The sequence below is a fragment of the Ziziphus jujuba genome, chromosome 2 (genome assembly GCF_031755915.1).
Source record: "Ziziphus jujuba cultivar Dongzao chromosome 2, ASM3175591v1".
Lineage (NCBI taxonomy): Eukaryota > Viridiplantae > Streptophyta > Magnoliopsida > Rosales > Rhamnaceae > Ziziphus > Ziziphus jujuba.
The window spans coordinates 4,826,814-4,845,573 of record NC_083380.1 but is presented as its reverse complement, the minus strand read 5'-3'; the positions used below and the strand labels follow the sequence as shown (position 1 = coordinate 4,845,573).

The following is an 18,760-nucleotide window of genomic DNA, read 5'->3' as shown; positions in this document are numbered from 1 at the left end:
TAATGCTTATTGGGAGGCATTGTATGATTTATAAGGTTTATTTTTCTTGGGCATTCTTTTGTGTTGGCTTAAGCTAAACAGAGATTTTCATCCTCAAATCTCAATAATTTATTTGAGGTTATATTTTGGAGAATATATATATATATATATATTGTCACAAAAAGGAAAAAGAAAAGAAAAATAAAATGAGAAAGAAGAAGAGCACAAATTATGTTTTTGTTTCTCAAAGAACACTCAGGTAAACAATAACACACTATCTATTTTCAGTCCAGAGTAATGAGTTTGAATTCCTGAAGAGAAGGAAAAAAAAAAAAAAAAATCAATTACTAAACATATTAATTTAATTTCCCTCCCGTAATCCCCCAAGTGAAAAAAAAAAAACAAGGTATGTATTCCATTTTTCTTTCTTTAAATAATTAATATCAACATAAATAAATGATTAAACTTTTTTTATTTAAATAAAAAAAAAAAACAAGGTATGTATTCCATTTTTCTTTCTTTAAATAATTAATATCAACATAAATAAATGATTAAACTTTTTTTATTTAAATATTCTAAACATAACGTAACGAATAGAACAATTATGTTTTTTATTTATTTTTAACTTTTTGTAATAATTGAATAATAATGTTGAATCTTTACTTGCGAACGAAAGCACATAACCAATTATTTCAAATCAAAACAACGAAAAAAGCACCAAAAAACCGAAAAAAAAAAAAAAAACGACGCAAAACAGCTTATTCACCGGTCAACTTTGTTAATCAAGCCTACCAATCAATCAATGTCCCGGTCCGTTAAAGCAGCCGTGATCGGAGCCGGCGTAGCCGGCCTCTGCGCCGCCCGTGAGCTTCGTCGTGAAGGTCACCGAGTCGTCATTTTTGAAAAAGCCGATAGAATAGGTGGCATGTGGATCTACGACCCGAGAGTGGAATCCGATCCACTTGGAATCGACCCGAACCGTGAGACCGTCCACAGCAGCCTCTACCGCTCTCTACGGACTAACCTCCCCAGACAGCTTATGAGCTTCTTGGACTATCCGTTTGCGAAGCGCGAAAACGGTGACCAGAGAGCTTTTCCGTATCACGAGGAAGTGCTCTGGTTTCTGAACAAGTTCGCCGACGATTTCGGACTCGTTGAGTTGGTCAGGTTCAACTCGGAGGTCGTCCGAGTTGAGCGAGTTGAAGAGAAGGAGGACGAGTGGTCGGTGGAGTGGAGGACGAGTGGAAGCGACTCAGTGAGTCAAGAAGTGTTCGAAGCGGTTATCGTGTGCACCGGACATCAAAGCGAGCCGGAGCTGACTTCGGTTGTCGGTGAGAGAAGTTATGACTTGTTGACTTTTCTTTGGGCAATAATAATCCAATAATATATGGGTGTTATAATCTGTTGTGGTGAGTCTACGGAGGATGTATTATGTGTTTAGTTCTGATTTGTCGTCAGGTTGGCACCCGCATGATTTTGCTTTTTTGCTCTGCTAGATTACACCCAATCAGTAATCTCACGGTAAAAATGAAAAATGGATTCAACACAAGTATAATCAGTTGGCTTTCTTCTTTTTTTATCACTTATTAAAGTTTAATTTAGCAATTGAATTTCTTAGTCACCACATTTTATTAGTTGTTTTGTTACTTTTATTTATAATAATACGTTTCTTCTCCCTCTCTCTCTCTCTCTCTATATATATATATATATATTTCATTGAATATTGATTAATTAATTTTTCGATGGAGGTACAAGTATATTTCTATCCGTGATAAATATTGTATAACTTGTTAATCACGATTGAATATATGTAATTCTTTTTATGACTCAATTAACTATATAAGATTATTATTATTATTATTATTATTATTATTATTATGCATTTTTTTTTTCCTCCATAACACTTTGCTCTGTCCTATCGTGTGACCAGGCATAGAAAAGTGGCCGGGCTATCAAATTCACAGCCACAACTACCGGGTTCCTGAACCATTCAAAGACCAGGTAACATATATGTGGTAACCCTCCATCTAATTCTCATTGCCTCTGTTTTTGGTTGTCTTACTCTCTTGGGTTTTGTGACTAATTTCTTTGATTGCTTTTGTTTTTTGTCTAATTTTTTGGTGTATACAGACTGTAGTTATAATTGGGTATGGGCCAAGTGGTTATGAAATCTCAAGAGATATTGCTACTGAAGCCAAACAGGTTCATATAGCCACAAAGATCCCAAATGTGCAAGTCCAACGGTTGGAAAGCCACAACAACATATGGCTGCATATGATGGTTAATATATTTATATATACATATATTAGATATTTTTAACTAAATTTTATTAAATTTTAATTATATTTTGTCCATTAGAAAACATTTTGGCTATAAAAATTCATCCCATTTCATAGGAAAGGTCCAGAATTCAACACCTCAAAAGTTTTAGGATTGGAAGGCTTCTATGCCATGAGCAAAATTCATAGTTGAAAGCTATTAATTCTTCTGTACTGCTTACTTGCAGACTTCAATATAAGATTTTAGCTGTTGTATCTGTCTCTCTTTTGCAGAATAATTTTTCTCTAAATTTTATGAATTAATTTGACATTCTTTTTTGTCTATGGTGAGTAGGCATTTTGAGTCTTGTTATGCTGATTGTTGAAAGCGGCGTCTTTACAGATAAAACATGTTTGTGAAGATGGCAAAGTTGTGTTTCAAGATGGATCATTTGTTTATGCCGATACCATTCTCTATTGTACTGGGTAAACTCCAATATAATTTCTTTTTTAAGAGGGAAAAATATTTCTTTCTTTGTTTAGCTTAATGGTTAATTGCATTTTGCCTTAACTATCACATATATATATATATTTTTTTTGTAAAACTACAAAATCCTAGTATATATTTTAGATGAAGTGGGCATACCTAATTTCATCCGACTACATGAATTCTGCTGCATTTTAACAGGTATAAATACCATTGTCCATTTCTTGAGACCAATGGAATTGTAACTGTTGAAGAAAATCGTGTTGGGCCGTTGTTTAAGCATGTCTTTCCTCCGCGCTTAGCCCCATGGCTGTCTTTCATTGGAATACCTTATCAGGTTTGGTTGTAGCAAGTTTCTTTTAAACCATTTTCTTCATAATTTCCTAAAAACCACTTGTTGAAAGTATATCTTGGGATATTCACAAAAGAAAAACTTTCAGGATGTTTTAGCTTCAAATTGTAGTTACTCCATTATGAATTCATAAACATGCACATTTGGATGGAAAACGGCCTATTCTCATTGTTAGATTAACCTTGTTTTATTCATTCTATATTTGTTTATGTTGTTTCTGCGCCATTGTATTGCTGGGGCAAATTGATAGTGGATGCTGTATTTTGCAACCAGCAGGATACTGCCTTCCCAGTAATGGATTTACAATCCAAGTGGGTAGCACAAGTGTTATCTGGTAAAGTGCTGCTCCCCAGTGAGGAGGAGATGACGGTCTCAACCGAAGAACTATACAGGCAAATGGAGGAAAAAGGGTTGCGAAAGCGCTACACCCATGCTATTTATCCAAATGGGGTACCACATTGCATCCTTCATAATCATCATTTCGTGACTGGAAATAAAAATTGTTTCTTTCATCAATAAGCTTCGATCCTTTCTTATGTTAATATTGTACCAAAGAATTTAAGCTGTAGTAGTAGACTCAAAGTGTAGACAGTTTTAGAATGCAAAATACTTTCTACAATCACCTGTTCTAAAGTAAAGGCATGGTCGTAGCTGAGTTAAATTTAACAGAAGTGATGAGCCTATGTTAGCAAATTACCCAGCTTTGGGTTGCACATGAAGCGAAAAAAAAAAAAAAAAAAAAAAGTGAAAATGTTCAAAATAGTAATCCTAATCAAGTAAATAATACAGAAGATCATTCTCTGTATCAGCTGAATTATATGATTTAAAAAATGTTTCTCATGCTCATCTTCATCTAGATGCTACCAGCAAATTATAGAGTAGTCATAAAGTGGGTAAATGACTCATGTGAATGATAATATATCTTGGCAGATTGAATACTTCAATTGGATACTTGGTCAGATTGGATTGCCACCAGAGGATTGGAGAGGAAAACTGTTTTTAGAGATTATCGAGAATGCAATAGCCATGAATTATGGATACAGAGATGAATGGGATGAAGCTTACTGGGAGTCAGTAATAAAGGTTTGCAATTATTCTCTCCATATTTAGTTTATGTTTATATTTGCAACACATCCAAGTTTTGCATCTGCTTATGCCAAGTACAGTTTATATCTAAAACTATCCAAGTTTTCTGAAAAATGCCACACTTATCTTGCTTTACTGAACTTGACATTGATCTAACACACTATTAACATCACATCCGCTGAAGGAATCATCACAACCGCTGGTGAATGAAGATGAAGCTAAAGCATTTGTGCTTAATTAATGGACAAAAAGCAAAATAGCCCTCATCAATAAAGATATGATGCTATGCAAACTCAATGAGCTGTTGAGCCTTTGCTAGCTGATAAGAAAGTGGTAAATCGTCACTTTTAAACATTCTTGAATGTCAGAATTTCCTTTGCTCATTATGTTCCATAAGGGCTTTATATATTCAAAGATGCAGTTCCTGTTTTTCTTCCTTCTATTTTTATTATTGTAAACAATGATTAGAACCATCTTTTGATCACATCTATGATCTATCGATGACATTGTAGTGAGCGATCTCAGGTATACGATTCCAAAAAAAAAAAACAAATAACTGAAACACAACTCATTGAAAACAAGAATGAAGCTACTATAAATCAAAGAAGGTAAAATTTTAGAACATAAACATTATAAGTATATTAATTAAAGAACGGAAACAGGTCCATTCCATATATCAAACGATATTTCACAAAATTTTTTTATCATCTATCCTCGTTATAAGGCTGGATGGAATGAAATTAACTGTTAAGATGGGTTGTCAATCATCTCGATTGTTTCAGTATTGCTCTTGTTTTGTTTCTTCGGTGCCAAGGCAGAAGAAAGATTGTTGATATAATCTTCTTGTCTTTTAGGAGGCAAGAAACTTTGATGTTCCAAGTTGAATACATGAAAAGTATCAGCAAAGATGCAAAGACAATATCTTTGCAACCTGAGAAGTCTCAAGCAAAAACAAAGAAACAATAATTCTTCCATCCAGGCTTTTCACCTCAACCCATTTACCTTAATGTTTCTCATCTTCTTCATCTTCTTTATTCAGCTTGAAAACTCTTATGAACTCAATAAGCTTCCTCAGACCATAACTAATATCCACCAGAAAAATGTTATCCATATGAATCTACTGAACGCAAACAATGATGATCATCATCATTAAGAACTTTATCACAACCGTCTATTGCTGACGATGATACAATCTCCGTAACCTGAACTGAAAAATTAAGAATCAATGATTCTGATCTCTCATCATTGTGGGCCACATAGAATTTTCCGTCATGCAGAACAACATCTTCCGAGCCAAACATGGAGTTTTCTCATCCCCGTCAAATAATATGGTAACCCAATCTTTCTTATCAGTCAAGCATCCATGAAAACATACCAATCAATTAGGAAACATTACGAGTACCGAAGTGCTTTACCCATATTAGGAATCAAGAGGAGATGCTTTGGTTCTTGAACAAGTTCGCCGACGATTTCGGACTCGTTGAGTTGGTCAGGTTCAACTCGGAGGTCGTCCGAGTTGAGCAAATTGAAGAGAGGGACAAAGAGTGGTCGGTGGAGTGGAGGACTCGGGGATGCGACTCGGTGAGTCGGGAAGTATTCGAATCGGTTGTCGTGTGCACTGGACATCAAAGCGTACCCCAGCTGCCTGCCGTTGCAGGTCAGAGAAATTTCGACTTTTGTTGACCCTTTTTTTTTTTTTTTTTTTGCTTTTTTGGGTTTGATAATCCGATTACGTATGCATGGGAGTTAAGATCGTCTGCGGTGAGTCTAGGACGATGTAAATGTGTTCGGTTCTTACTTCCTCTGCTAGATTTGTTTTTATTTATTTATTTTTTGGTGGAATTGATCTGCTCGATTTCAATGTGTAAGACAGGGCATTTCTTTTACCATTTTGCCCAAACTGTTTTTTGCTTTCAGTAACTATTTTTAAAATATAGTTTTAAAAATATAGGATTTAAAAAAAAAAGAAAAAAAAAGAAAAGGAATTTGGAAATAAAGAGAATTGAACAGTTCAATTGTACAAACATAAAGGCAGACGTTCTACTTTCTTTATTATTATTATTGTTATTTTAATAAAAACTTCCTTATCGAATTCTTTCTTTTTGACAGTACTATTTATGCAAGCATTAAAGCAACCATTCTGCTTTCTACTTTAATTCTTTCTTTTTGACTCGAATTGGTATAAACTAGGAAATATTTTCGATTACATGTCATTTACTTGGTCCGGTCCTGCTAAAACCACTAATAAGAGTACACTTTATATAAAATGAATTTAAATTTAACAATTTATTATGTTCTCAACATTTTATTAGCAATTTGTTAGTTTTATATAAAATAACAGTTTTATAATTTCTTAGTTTTCTATTGTCTATATACATTTTTGATGTTGAATATTGGTTATTTATTATTATTATTATATTATTTTTTCTAATAATACTTTGCTCTTTCCCATCATATGACCAGGTATAGAAAAGTGGCCGGGATATCAAATTCACAGCCACAACTACCGTGTTCCTGAACCATTCAAGGATCAGGTATGTAAATATATATATATATATATATAGTTGCAATCCTCCTTATAATCTCCTTCTTATTGTCTCTGTTTTTGGTCCTGTTTTATTCTCTTGGTTTTTGCCATTAATTTTTTTGATTGGTGTTATATCTTTTATTTCTCTTTTTGTTTTGTTTTGTTTTGTTTTTGAGTATATACAGATTGTAGTTGTAATTGCGTATGCAGCTAGTGGTTTTGAAATCTCAAGAGAAATTGCTACTGAAGCCAAACAAGTTCATATAGCCACAAGGGTCCCAAATGTACAAGTCAAAAAGTAGGAGAACCACGACAACATATGGCTGCATATGATGGTATTTATATTTAGTACTATATAAGTATATATATTAATTTTAATATATGTAAAAATTAATTACATTTTGTCCATTGGAAAACATTTTGATTATAAAATTCACCTCCTTGCATAGAAAAGGTCCAAAATTGAAGCCTCATAAGTTTTAAGATTGAAAGGCTTTCTATGCTATGCTAATAACCCACTTTCATAGTTCTAAGTCATTTGTTAGCACTGCATACTAGCAAATTTTACTATAACATACAAGATTCTTAACTGTTTTCATCTGTTCTCTTTGGCACACCATGGTTCACAATCATTTTTCTCCAGATTTTATAAATTTGAATATTATTATTATTTTTTTAATATGTCCATCAGCGTTTATTATTATTTTTTTAATATGTCTATGTTATGCTGATCGTTTAAAGTGGTATCTTAACAGATAGACCATGTTTGTGAAGGTGGTAAAGTTGTGTTTCAAGATGGATCTTTTGTTTATGCTGATACCATCCTCTATTCTACTGGGTAAGAACTCCAAAATGACCCTTTTTTTTAAGGAAAAAAAATAATAATAAATTTAGCCTTTCCAACTATCAAATATTTCTCTATTTTCTTGTAAAACTACAAAATCCTAGTGCTCTATGTTACGTGAAATCCGCATAGCTAGTTTCTTCGAATAAATGAATTCTGCCCTGCATTTTCATAGGCACAAATACCATTATCCATTTCTTGAAACCAATGGAATTGTAACTGTTGAACATGTCTTTCCTCCGCGCTTAGCTCCTCGGCTGTCTTCCATTGGAATACCTGATAAGGTTTGGTGGTAACAAGTTTATTTTACCGTTTTCTTCAGATTTTCCTAAGAACCACTTATTCTTGTTGGTTTTAATAACTAATTATAGAATGTTTTAGCACCAAAATTTGAGTCTCCACACTATGAATTCATAACATCCACACTGGGATGGAAAATATCCTATCATCATCATCATCATCATCATCAAATTTACCTTGCCTCGACATATTTTTCTGTTAAAATAATGAGTTATATTTTTTGTGGCATTATTGCTTTTAAGATTGGTAATCTGTTGTATTACCAATGGGGCAATAGACAATGGATGTTGTATTTTGCAACCTGCAGGATGTTTCCTTCCTACAAAGGGACCTACAATCCAAGTGGGTAGCACAAGTGTTATCTGGTAAGCACAAGTGTTATCTGGTAAGATGCTGCTACCGAAAGAAGAGGAGATGATGACCTCCATCGAAGAACTTTATAGGCAAATGGAGGAAAATGGGTTGCCAAAACGCCACACCCACACTATGTATCCGAATGGGGTATTCATCATTTCGTGACAGGATATAAACATTGTTTTCTTTCGTAAATAAGCTATATGTTACCAAGTTAATTTTAATGTCGTTCCAGAAAAATTTAAACTGTTAGATAGTGGACTCAACTAACTAAATCAAGCCACGAGCATAAACAGCAACTTAGAGAGCAACACAATGCATATGCAACTGTTTTAGAATAAACTATATAAATTAAAGAATAGTTGTAATTGTGTTGAATTGAATTAGTGAGTTGAGTTTATGTTAGCAAATTACAGCCAGCCTAATTTGGCATCATACGAAGAGGAAATTAATGTGGAAAATATTCAAAATAATAATCCTCAGGTCAGTACATAACACCATTATTCTTTGTTTGTCAGCTGAATAATAATCATTTTCTAAAATGTTTCTCATACTTTAAACTTAATCTTAATGCTTTTAGCGTGTGTATATATAGATATATATATTAAATAATGATAAAGTGGCTTCATTACTCATGTGAATGATATATATCTTGGCAGATTGAATACCACAATTGGCTATTTGGTCAGATTGGATTACCACCACAGGAGTGGAGAGGGAACATGTTTGTAGAGATTGTCAAGAAAATGGTAGTATCCATGAATGATGGATACAGAGATGAATGGGATGAAGCTTACTGGGACTCATTCATAAAGGTTTGCAATTACTCTCTCTCTCTTACATATATGTATATATATATATATATATATAAAATGTGAGTTTCAATTTGTAACATCCAAGTTTTGCGTTCAGTTTTTTCCTATACATGCATATCGATCAAGTACAGTTAATCTAAATCCATATATATAAGCCTTTATATCCAAGTTTTTTCAAAAATGCCAATCTTATCTTGCTTTACTGAACTTGAATTTGACCTGACACATGATTAATATCACCTATTTAAGGAATCATCACAAGCACTGGAGAAAGAAGATGATGCAAAATCAATAGTGATTTTCTGAAAACATAGAGCAAAATATATAGTGATTATCAATTATTGTTATATATGTTGTGCAAACTCAATTAGCTATTGAGCGTGTGCTCACTAATAAAGAAGCGGTAGTCTTCAAATTTTAGCATGAATTCTTGGAAATCAAATTTTCTTTCCTCACTCTGTTGAATAAGGTTTGCATATATTGAAAGATAAGCAGTTCCTGGTTTTTTCTTTCTTCTTTCTTTCTATTTTTGTTATTATATACTAACAATTAGAGTGAAATGGATGATCATTTCTGGTAATATGATATAATTAATTAAGATACAACTACTAAATTGGATTCCTTTTGTTCAATATCTTATCCACTCACAATCCTACATATCAATTATGAAATAGAATTCATTCCTTAAAGATATATAAATGAAAGGAAATCTTGATTCCAAAAAAATATTAAATTAATTAATTAATTAAACACCTCGTTGAAAACAAGAATATAAAATTAACATATATCAAAGTAGGTAAAATGTTGAGACATAAACATTACCTGAAAACAGGTCCATTCCATATATCAAGATGCTAGACATACCTATTTGATAATCAATCTTTAGCTGTAAGGTGTTAGATGGAGTTAAATTAACAACTTCGATGGTTTGTCAATCATCTCGGTAGTGTCATTGTTGATTTTGTTTTCTTTCTTCGGCACCAAGGCAGAAGGAAGATATTGTTGATATAATCTTCTCGTCTTTCAGGAGGCAAGAAAGTTCGATGTTTCAAATCGAACACATAAAAAGGATCATCAATCATACAAATCCAATTGCATTTGCAACCTAGGAAATCTCAAGCAAAAACAGAGAAACTACGATTATTCGAACATGTAAGCAAAGTTTATGCAGAGAGCATCAATAATATAATAACTATGCAAGATGGAGAGATCAATGGGATAATGCCTATTGGGAGGCATTGAGTGATTTATAAGTTTTATTTTTTTATTTTTTTATTTTTTGGTTAGGCAGTCAATGTGAGATTGCTTGATAACAGACACTTTAATCCTCAAAACTCGATAATTTATATGAGTTTAATACTAATGTAAAGAATAACTTCTTTCACAAAAAGAAAAAAGAGAAAAGAAAAATAAACCCGACTAATTGATAATTCCAAGAATATATCAAAGCAGGGTAGATGCTAAACATAATTACAATAAATAAATATGTTACTTAAAGGATAAATATAGTGTCAAATATTGTATTTGTTTAATTTTGTTCTTTCGGCGCCAAGGTGGAAGAAAGATACTGTAGGTATAATCTTCACGTCTTTCTGAAGGTAAGAAGCTTCCATGTTCCAAGTCGAATACATGAAAAGGATCACCAATAATGCAAATACAATTATCTTCGCAACCCGGAAAACCTCTAGCAAAAATAGAGAAACAACAATCTTTATTCGTACCTATAAACAAAATCCTTTCATCCAAGCTTTTCACCTCAATCCATTCACCTTCTTCTTCATGATCTTTTTTATTCAGCTTGAAAACTGATGTGTACCAAAATATTTAGATCAAGAAAGAGATATTAAGAGACAGAAAGACAAAGGGGAAGAGAAAACAGAGAACAAGATAGGTAGAAAATCAATTTCATTCATTCATAATACCTTCCTACAACTTTACTTCTAAATATATATATATATATATTATATGGATAAAATTCAGTTTCTACTAACATATAACTTCCATAAACACATAAATAAATAACTGGCAGTAACCTCCTCCTATAACCTCCTTCTACCACGATCCCACGCTCAAGTGGTCATGAATTGCATGGTAATGAATTATCCACATGAGGTCCACATCAAAAACCCTATTGGATTTGATAATCCTAGTTAGCCTAACATGATCATAAGAGATAACCCACAATGATCCAACCGTCTATTATTGTTGATGATACAATCTCTCTCACATTAAAAGAAAAAGAATCAATGGGTCTAAGTCTTCCACCATTGTGGACCCACATAGAATTTTTCTTCAAGCCAAACAATGTCTTCCCAGAGGAATATCGCTTCAATATCAAATATCCTAACCCACTATTTCTTATCAATCAAATATCTACGACAATATGGGAATCTATTGGGCCACATTACAAGTGCAAAAAGGCAAGCTGTTGGCATGGTACAAAAAGATATAAAGTAGGGGTCATCATGTACAATATAAGATTTAGACAATTTGGAAACCTGAAATTCCAAAGCGTTCAAGGAATTTGGGAAATAAGATGGAATATTAATTATGGGAAATATACATGAAGAGAATGGGTTTGATATGAAATTGATGACCTTCTTTTACTTTTTGTAGCATAATTAACCGACCCCATGAAATATGTGTTTGATGGTGGTGCAATATGGTAGAGAGTGACTTCAGTGATGATTAATGACGGTTATACATGAAAGGGACTTTGAATTAATAGAAGTTTGCAAGGGAAACTGATAATGGGTTTATGAAATGGAGGGATAATATTGATGGATCTCCATGATTTACAAACTGCTCGGAATCGGGAAACGTCCGGTTTTCGTCTCGAGAGAATTTTCTAATGATCGTTAGTAAGTCCTCCCGGAGTCTGAACATGAGTTGTGCTGTTTGGTTTCCATGGGAAGAAGAGGGTTCTGATTGAGGATGAAAGAAAAATAGAAATAGGACGTACTGACTTGACTTGTAGAGGAAGGTAACCTAAATGCTACTAATTAACAAGGTAACCTAATATTATATGTACGAACAAGTAGTGATTAAAAAAATATTTAAAGCATCAATATATACAGAAAAAAAGTTTAAAAATATAAAAGGCTTAGCCTTTTTTAAAATATTTTTTGTTTAAAATGTTTTTAAATTTGGTAAAAATTAATTAAAAGTTTATTGTTATATTTATTTATGTATATTTAATGAATAATAATTCATATAAAAATCTAAATTGATAAAATACAATAAGTATATTTTTGAAATTCATCTAAATTAGAATGTATGAATACAAATTTGAAAATTTTAAAATAATAACTATTTCTTCAAAGGATATTTATCTTATCTATTCCGATGAAATAGTTATTCTTAGATTAAAAAAAAAGTACTAAACTCATTAAAAGCTAAATTTAAGAGGGAAAAAAAATTATATTTCTGCATTTGTGAAAAATTGAATTTCTGCATTTATTTCACAAACCAAAAATATGATAAGAATAAAGGAAGATAGAATATTAGCTATTGATATGTTTTTTTTTTTCCAAAATATGTATATATATATATATATAGGTATAGATTTGCTTATTGTCATATACCTCATTATATTAAGAAAGCTAAGGTAAAGTGACATTAAATTGTGTTATAATTAGTTTCATGAAATTCATATGCCAAAAATGAACAATTAAACTAAAAGGACAAAAAACAATAATGAGAGGAACAATCTGACACCTTTTATAAGTTAGGGGTAACTTGCAAGATTTTTAATTGTTTAGAGAGGTAAGTGTATTTAAGTTTGACTCAGTTTTTAAACATGTGTTTGAGCAAGAAACAATATTGAAGATAAATGTGAAAAAGGTTTCAATTAGTTCTTTTTCAGATCACATAGATCATCACGTATCATAAATTTTCTTCTATCAATAAAGTCTTATTTATTTTTGGGTATTATAACTCAATATATTATTCTTTTTTGTTCTCTGTTTCTATTATAATTGTTTGAATAATTTCTTATTTATTTTATTTATCCTTGAATTAACATTTTATTTAAAGGGGGCATAATTTGCAATCACAAAGATTACTAAATATTCCAACAACATGTTATATGTTTAATAAAAGGATACTATTGAGAGGATAAGATTTTAAAACTATTGATTAATTTGTTTACAAAAAAGAAGAAGATAATATTGACTATGATGATTTTAACATACAAACAAGAGGTGGAGCAAATGGAAGAAAACCCTCGTTCCCATCACCTTGCAGGTTCAAAGTTTTGGCCTTAAGCATGGCAACTCCTATTTGTGTCACGTAGTGCATCATAAGGCCAATAACACTATGGAAGAGAGGGTTACGAAAAATTGTATGTCTCTAAATTTGGATTCTCATAGTATTGTAAAGATGCTCTATTTGAATCTTGTAGTAAATTCCATAAATCCAAGATTGTATATCTCTAGATTTGGATTCCTTCAGAATTGTAAAGATGCTCCATTTTGTATCTTGTGGTATATTCCATAAAACCAGCAACCATGCGGAAGAGGCTATTAAGACTATATATCTATTGATTTGAACTGTTGTAAAAATGGTCTAAAGGAATTCTGAGCAAAAAGAAAATGATGATTTTAATATCTAATTACCCCAAAAAAAAAAAAAAAAAGATCTTGTTTCTTTTTCTTTTTTGGGGCTTCACAAAAAGAAAAAAGAAAAAGGGTGAGGATTATTGTTACGAACTCACTATACTTTGTTTCAACTTTCAACTTCACAAGTTCCATGAAAACGGGAACCTTGGCACACTTTCCCACGTAAAACAAAGTTACAAACTTTAGAAAAAAATAAAGTTGTAAAGTTACGAATCATTAATATAATTATTAACACAGTACATGCTATTTGCAAAAAGTGACTGCTCTTCGCCGTCATCTGTGACTTAAAGCTTTCAAAAAGCAACCGCTTGTGTCAAATTAATAACTTATTGGTCAAACATCATTCATACCTTGTGTCAAACATTACATCAAAAAAAAAAATTGTCTCCTTTTGCAAAATCATGATATTCGTTTTCCCCTGTTTTATATATACGTTTTGTTTTGTTTGTTTGATTTTTTTTTTTTTTCCATATACTTTTTTGTCTTCAAAAAGTTCATACCACATATGAAAAGGTTAAAAGAATAACCTCAATGTGAAAAATGTAAAATTTTTACATTGACTAGCACACTCCTACACTATTCCAAGATTAAAAAAAAAAAAATCCAAATTCATTGAATGGGCCGAATTAATTCAAATGGAAAAAAAATCCATGCTTACCCAATATTAAAGTTATAACACAAAGTCTAATAAAGTCATTCTATGATGGGAAAATTGGGGTGAACGTTCTGCTATTATAGTTGATATTATTATAATTGATATCCAATTTAATATTTTGATCTACTTGAAAAAAACAAAAAAAGAAAAAAATATTTAAAAAAAAGAAGATGAAGGTAAAAAAACATTGTGCCGGGGCCCCAAAAGGCAAGTTGGTGGTAGCTAGGTCCCCTGTTTGCTTTGGTGGATTATTATAAACTTGAGCTTTAACCAAAACGAGGATAGTCCTCACCTATAAATGGAGTGGCCAAATAGACAATTGACCCGGAAAATCATTAGTCCTGCTTTGCTCAAAGTCTCAAACTGGAAGTTGAAAGGTAAAAAGCAACGGTGGGCTTTTTTAAAATTTAAAAAAAAAAATTAAAAAAAAAATGAAAAATGGAAAAGAGTGAAAAATGGGAGAGAGTTTGACTGCGTCTTTCAGTATTGACATCATTCATATTTCACTGGAAGATGAAGAGGAAGATGCAGATATTATTATTGAATATTTATTATTATGATGATAAATAAGCCGGGTCAAAGCAGACTGAGCATGACACTGACCCTTTTGGATGCCTTTTCTCCATAACCCTCCAAAATACAAAATTCCAAGTCTTCAACCTTACTTTCCTTCCGGTTTATGTTTCTTGTTTAAGGCGGAGAAGAAGAAGCAGCAGCAGAATTGCAAGGCTAAGACGTGGTAAAATAATTATTAAAGCCTCTTTCTTTTATTTATGTGTTTCTTATTAAATATGGAGAAAATGAGTACGAAGACAAGGGGTTTGAGACAAAACTATTAGCCAAGTCTTTCATTATGAATTATGATCGAAGTCTCTGTCTTTTTCTATTTTTTTTTTTTTTTTTTGGGTCTGTTTTTTGTTCGGGTAGAAAAGGAGAAAAGAAGACAAAGAGGTTTGAGATAGAGAACTAAACCAGAGTCTTTCTGTGTGCTTTGTCCTTTTCTTGATTTCTCTTGTTCTTACACCATTGTTGTGAAAATTCTCTGATTTTTACCTGTAGGTTCTGATTCTTTGCAAATTTTTTTGCTTTGGACTTCCTCTTTTTATTCTTGCAAGTACCGATTTTTTCTTTTGATTTCATATATCACTCTGAGTTTCTCTATTCTTTTGCTTATCTTCTGCAACATTCCTTGATTTCTCTGTCTACCTCTTTCTTCTGTTAATTTGTTCTGTTTTCTTTACCTGTCTATCTCAGAGTGAAAAACATGATTAATAGAAGCTCTGATGAACTTCTGTCGGATCTTATTGAATCAACCCGTGAAGTTACTTCTTTGGCTCAAAGTTCAAAGATTGAAACAGAAATGTTCAATGAATTTTCTCTTTTGGTTGAAAATTTTGTACCAATTTTCAATGATCTAAGAGAAAATATCAAGTTTATGCATCATCCACCAATACAAAAAGCTGTAGAGTCACTTGAGAAAGACTTTAGGCGTGCCAAAGCTATGATCGTAAACCCCAGTTCAAGAACATTGGTTAAACAAATAGAGGACACAGTTCAAGATCTTGGGAGGTCATTAGGCCTTGTGCTCTTTGCTAGTCTTGAATTATCTGCAGAGTTTAAGGACAAGGTTGGGGTATTGTACAAAGATTTGATGAATGCCCGATTTGATCGGAGTTCAGCTCCAAGTCCTAGTTACCATTCTGAATTTCTTAGTGAGATAGAAGTGGAAGATGAAATAGAGAGGGAAATAATTACTCTTTCTGATGATGATGTTGTTTTGCAAGTAAGACATGGGAATGATGAAGAACTTTATTTGGCGCTTTTGGCATTGAAGGAGTTGACTGAAGGGAAGAAGGTTGAAAATGATTGGATTGTTAATGAGGGAGTCATACCTATTCTGTCTAGCCGCTTGAGTTCTAGTAAGCCGGAGAATCGGTTGATCATAATTCGGTTACTGAGAAGCCTTGCTTTGGATAATTCTGAAAACAAGGTAAACAAGTATGTTCTTTTTTTGTTTGTGTAATTTGTAAATGCTAACTTTCCTTGGAAAACAAATAAGCTACATTAGTAGATATCTTACTATCTAGAATAGTTTGCAGAAGAAGATGGCAGAAGTGGGAATTTTGACGACGTTGGTGAAATCTTTGATACGAGATGAGGAGGAGAGCCGTGAAGCTGTAGGGCTATTATTGGATCTTTCAGAGCTTCCTGCAGTTCATCGACGGATTGGCAGAATTCAAGGGTGTATTGTTATGTTGGTTGCTTTGTTAAATGGGGATGACTCTGTTGCTTCACGAAATGCGGGGAAGTTATTGAATTCCTTGTCTAGCAACACTCAAAATGCACTTCATATGGCAGAAGCTGGCTATTTTATGCCACTAGTGCAATACCTAAAAGAAGGTGATAGAAAGATTCTTAACATATGTTGCGTCTCTTTTCTTGAGTTCTATATGAATGTAATGCTGGATTATACTGGAGCTTTTACAATTTTTCAGAGCATAAGCTTTTGTTTACTAAACCAGAATTTTTATTGTGGAAATAGATAACCAACTGGCATAATTATGAATTTTTCATGTGGAGTTTTACTATACCAGTCTTAACATTTAGTTCAATTGAAACTGCCAGGTTCAAATGTAATTTCATTAATCACTACCATCTTATTATCAAAGATATATTGTTTATAACATTCTTCAGCTGCTTAGGTTACTGCTATTGCTTTCTACTTCTGTTTCTTGGTTAACATTCCAAGTCATCTACATGCTAGAGTATCAGCAAATTCAGGGGTTATGCCAGTTGTTAATTATGGGTATCTTCTTATCTTTGCAGGTTCAGACATGAGTAAGATTCTCATGGCAACAGCACTTTCAAGGATGGAGCTTACAGATCAAAGTAGAGCTTCCCTTGGAAAAGACGGTGCAATAGAACCCCTTGTCAGGATGTTTAATACTGGAAAGCTTGAAGCCAAGTTATCTGCTCTAAATGCATTGCAGAATTTGTCAAGTTTGGCAGAAAACGTTCAACGTCTGATAAGTTCAGGCATTTTAGCATCTATCCTTCAGCTTCTCTTCTCCGTGACCTCTGTTCTTATGACTCTTCGAGAGCCTGCATCAGCAATTCTCACAAGGATTGCCGAGTCAGAATCTATTCTTATTAATCAAGATGTTGCTCAGCAGATGTTTTCACTCTTAAATCTTTCGAGTCCGGTAATTCAGAGTCATCTATTGCAAGCACTCAATAGCATTGCTTCCCACGCTAATGCATCCAAAGTTAGAAGGAAAATGAAGGAAAATGGTGCAATGCAGCTTCTCTTGCCCTTCCTGATGGAAACTAACATCAAAATCAGGAGCAATGCCTTGAATTTGCTTTACACTCTCTCTAAAGATTCACCAAAAGACTTGACAGAACATCTAGGAGAAACTCATATCAATATTATCATAGATATTATCCAATCTTCGGCATCTGAGAGTGAAAAAGCTACGGCAGTTGGTATACTAGGAAATTTCCCCATTAGTGATAAGAAAGCCACTGAAATTCTTAAGAGGGCAAACTTTCTATCCCTTATTGTCTCCATATTGACTTCAAGCTCTTCAACTTCAAAACCTAAAACAGGGTTATTGGCAGAAAGCATTGCAGGCGTATTAATTCGATTTACAAATCCTTTGGATAAGAAACTACAGCTGTATTCAGCAGAGCAAGGCGTGATTCCTTTGCTCGTGAAGTTGCTCTCAAGTGAGTCACCAGTTGCTAAATGCAGAGCAGCAACCTCACTTGCTCAATTATCACAAAACTCACTAAATCTAAGAAAGGCTAGGACCTCAAGGTGGTTGTGTGTTCCTTCTACAGAAGCATTTTGTGACGTTCATGATGGTTACTGCTTTGTGAAGAGTACATTTTGCTTGGTCAAGGCGGGTGCTATACCTCCGATGATTCAAATATTGGAAGGCAAAGATAGGGAAGTAGATGAAGCTGTACTCAGCGCCCTGACGACTCTCTTGCTAGATGAAATTTGGGAAAGTGGATGCAATTTCATAGTCAAATTGTCAGGAGTTCAAGCCATTGTTAAAGTCCTAGAATCAGGTAATTTAAAAGCTCAAGAGAAAGCTTTATGGATACTTGAGAGGATATTCAGAATTGAAGAACACAGAGTAAAATATGGTGAATCTGCTCAGGTGGTGCTTATTGATCTTGCTCAGCATGGTGATTCCACATTGAAACCAACAATTGCAAAATTATTAGCACAGCTTGAGCTCTTGCAGTTTCAATCTAGTTATTTTTAAGAAAAGTCATGCTTCTGATTTTTTTTATCCATACATCCATATTCATTCAACATCTTTTCTTGTGCGTATTCAGTTTTTATACAATATATTTGACCACTTCTTGGATCAGCCATAGGTATCTGTGTGATGTAAATGGAGAAAAAATGATTGAATATGAACTTTGGAATTTTCTCTCATATAATACAAGAATGACAAGTTCTGCTGTGT

At 33.0% G+C, this 18,760-nt stretch overlaps 3 protein-coding genes across 6 annotated transcripts; all 3 read left to right on the top strand.

Moving 5' to 3' along the window:
- Positions 1 to 628: 628 nt before the first annotated feature.
- On the top strand, positions 629 to 4,604 carry LOC107417884 (flavin-containing monooxygenase FMO GS-OX-like 2). 2 transcript variants are annotated; one of them, XM_048473173.2, is made up of 8 exons: positions 629 to 1,319; positions 1,910 to 1,980; positions 2,110 to 2,259; positions 2,641 to 2,723; positions 2,926 to 3,061; positions 3,353 to 3,526; positions 4,007 to 4,159; positions 4,347 to 4,604. In XM_048473173.2, exons 1-8 carry the CDS (start codon positions 782 to 784, stop codon positions 4,401 to 4,403), a joined length of 1,362 nt encoding a protein of 453 aa, XP_048329130.2. In that variant the 5' UTR covers positions 629 to 781; the 3' UTR covers positions 4,404 to 4,604. The 2 variants fall into 2 exon arrangements, with proteins under 2 accessions (XP_048329130.2, XP_015882023.3); XM_016026537.4 differs by having other exon boundaries at positions 631 to 1,310.
- Positions 4,605 to 4,735: 131 nt separating this feature from the next.
- Positions 4,736 to 9,136, top strand: LOC107417879 (flavin-containing monooxygenase FMO GS-OX5-like). Its single transcript, XM_060814878.1, has 8 exons — positions 4,736 to 5,493; positions 5,587 to 5,819; positions 6,626 to 6,696; positions 6,875 to 6,973; positions 7,445 to 7,527; positions 7,709 to 7,817; positions 8,203 to 8,334; positions 8,847 to 9,136. Exons 1-8 carry the CDS (start codon positions 5,462 to 5,464, stop codon positions 9,063 to 9,065), a joined length of 978 nt encoding a protein of 325 aa, XP_060670861.1. The 5' UTR covers positions 4,736 to 5,461; the 3' UTR covers positions 9,066 to 9,136.
- Positions 9,137 to 14,688: 5,552 nt separating this feature from the next.
- Positions 14,689 to 18,760, top strand: LOC107417917 (U-box domain-containing protein 43). Of its 3 annotated transcripts, none has more exons than XM_016026572.4 (4): positions 14,689 to 15,015; positions 15,531 to 16,274; positions 16,369 to 16,676; positions 17,103 to 18,760. In XM_016026572.4, exons 2-4 carry the CDS (start codon positions 15,541 to 15,543, stop codon positions 18,551 to 18,553), a joined length of 2,493 nt encoding a protein of 830 aa, XP_015882058.2. In that variant the 5' UTR covers positions 14,689 to 15,015; positions 15,531 to 15,540; the 3' UTR covers positions 18,554 to 18,760. The 3 variants fall into 3 exon arrangements, with proteins under 3 accessions (XP_015882058.2, XP_015882060.2, XP_015882059.2); XM_016026574.4 differs by having other exon boundaries at positions 14,692 to 15,015; positions 15,531 to 16,266; positions 16,376 to 16,676; XM_016026573.4 differs by lacking the exon at positions 14,689 to 15,015 and adding an exon at positions 15,033 to 15,331.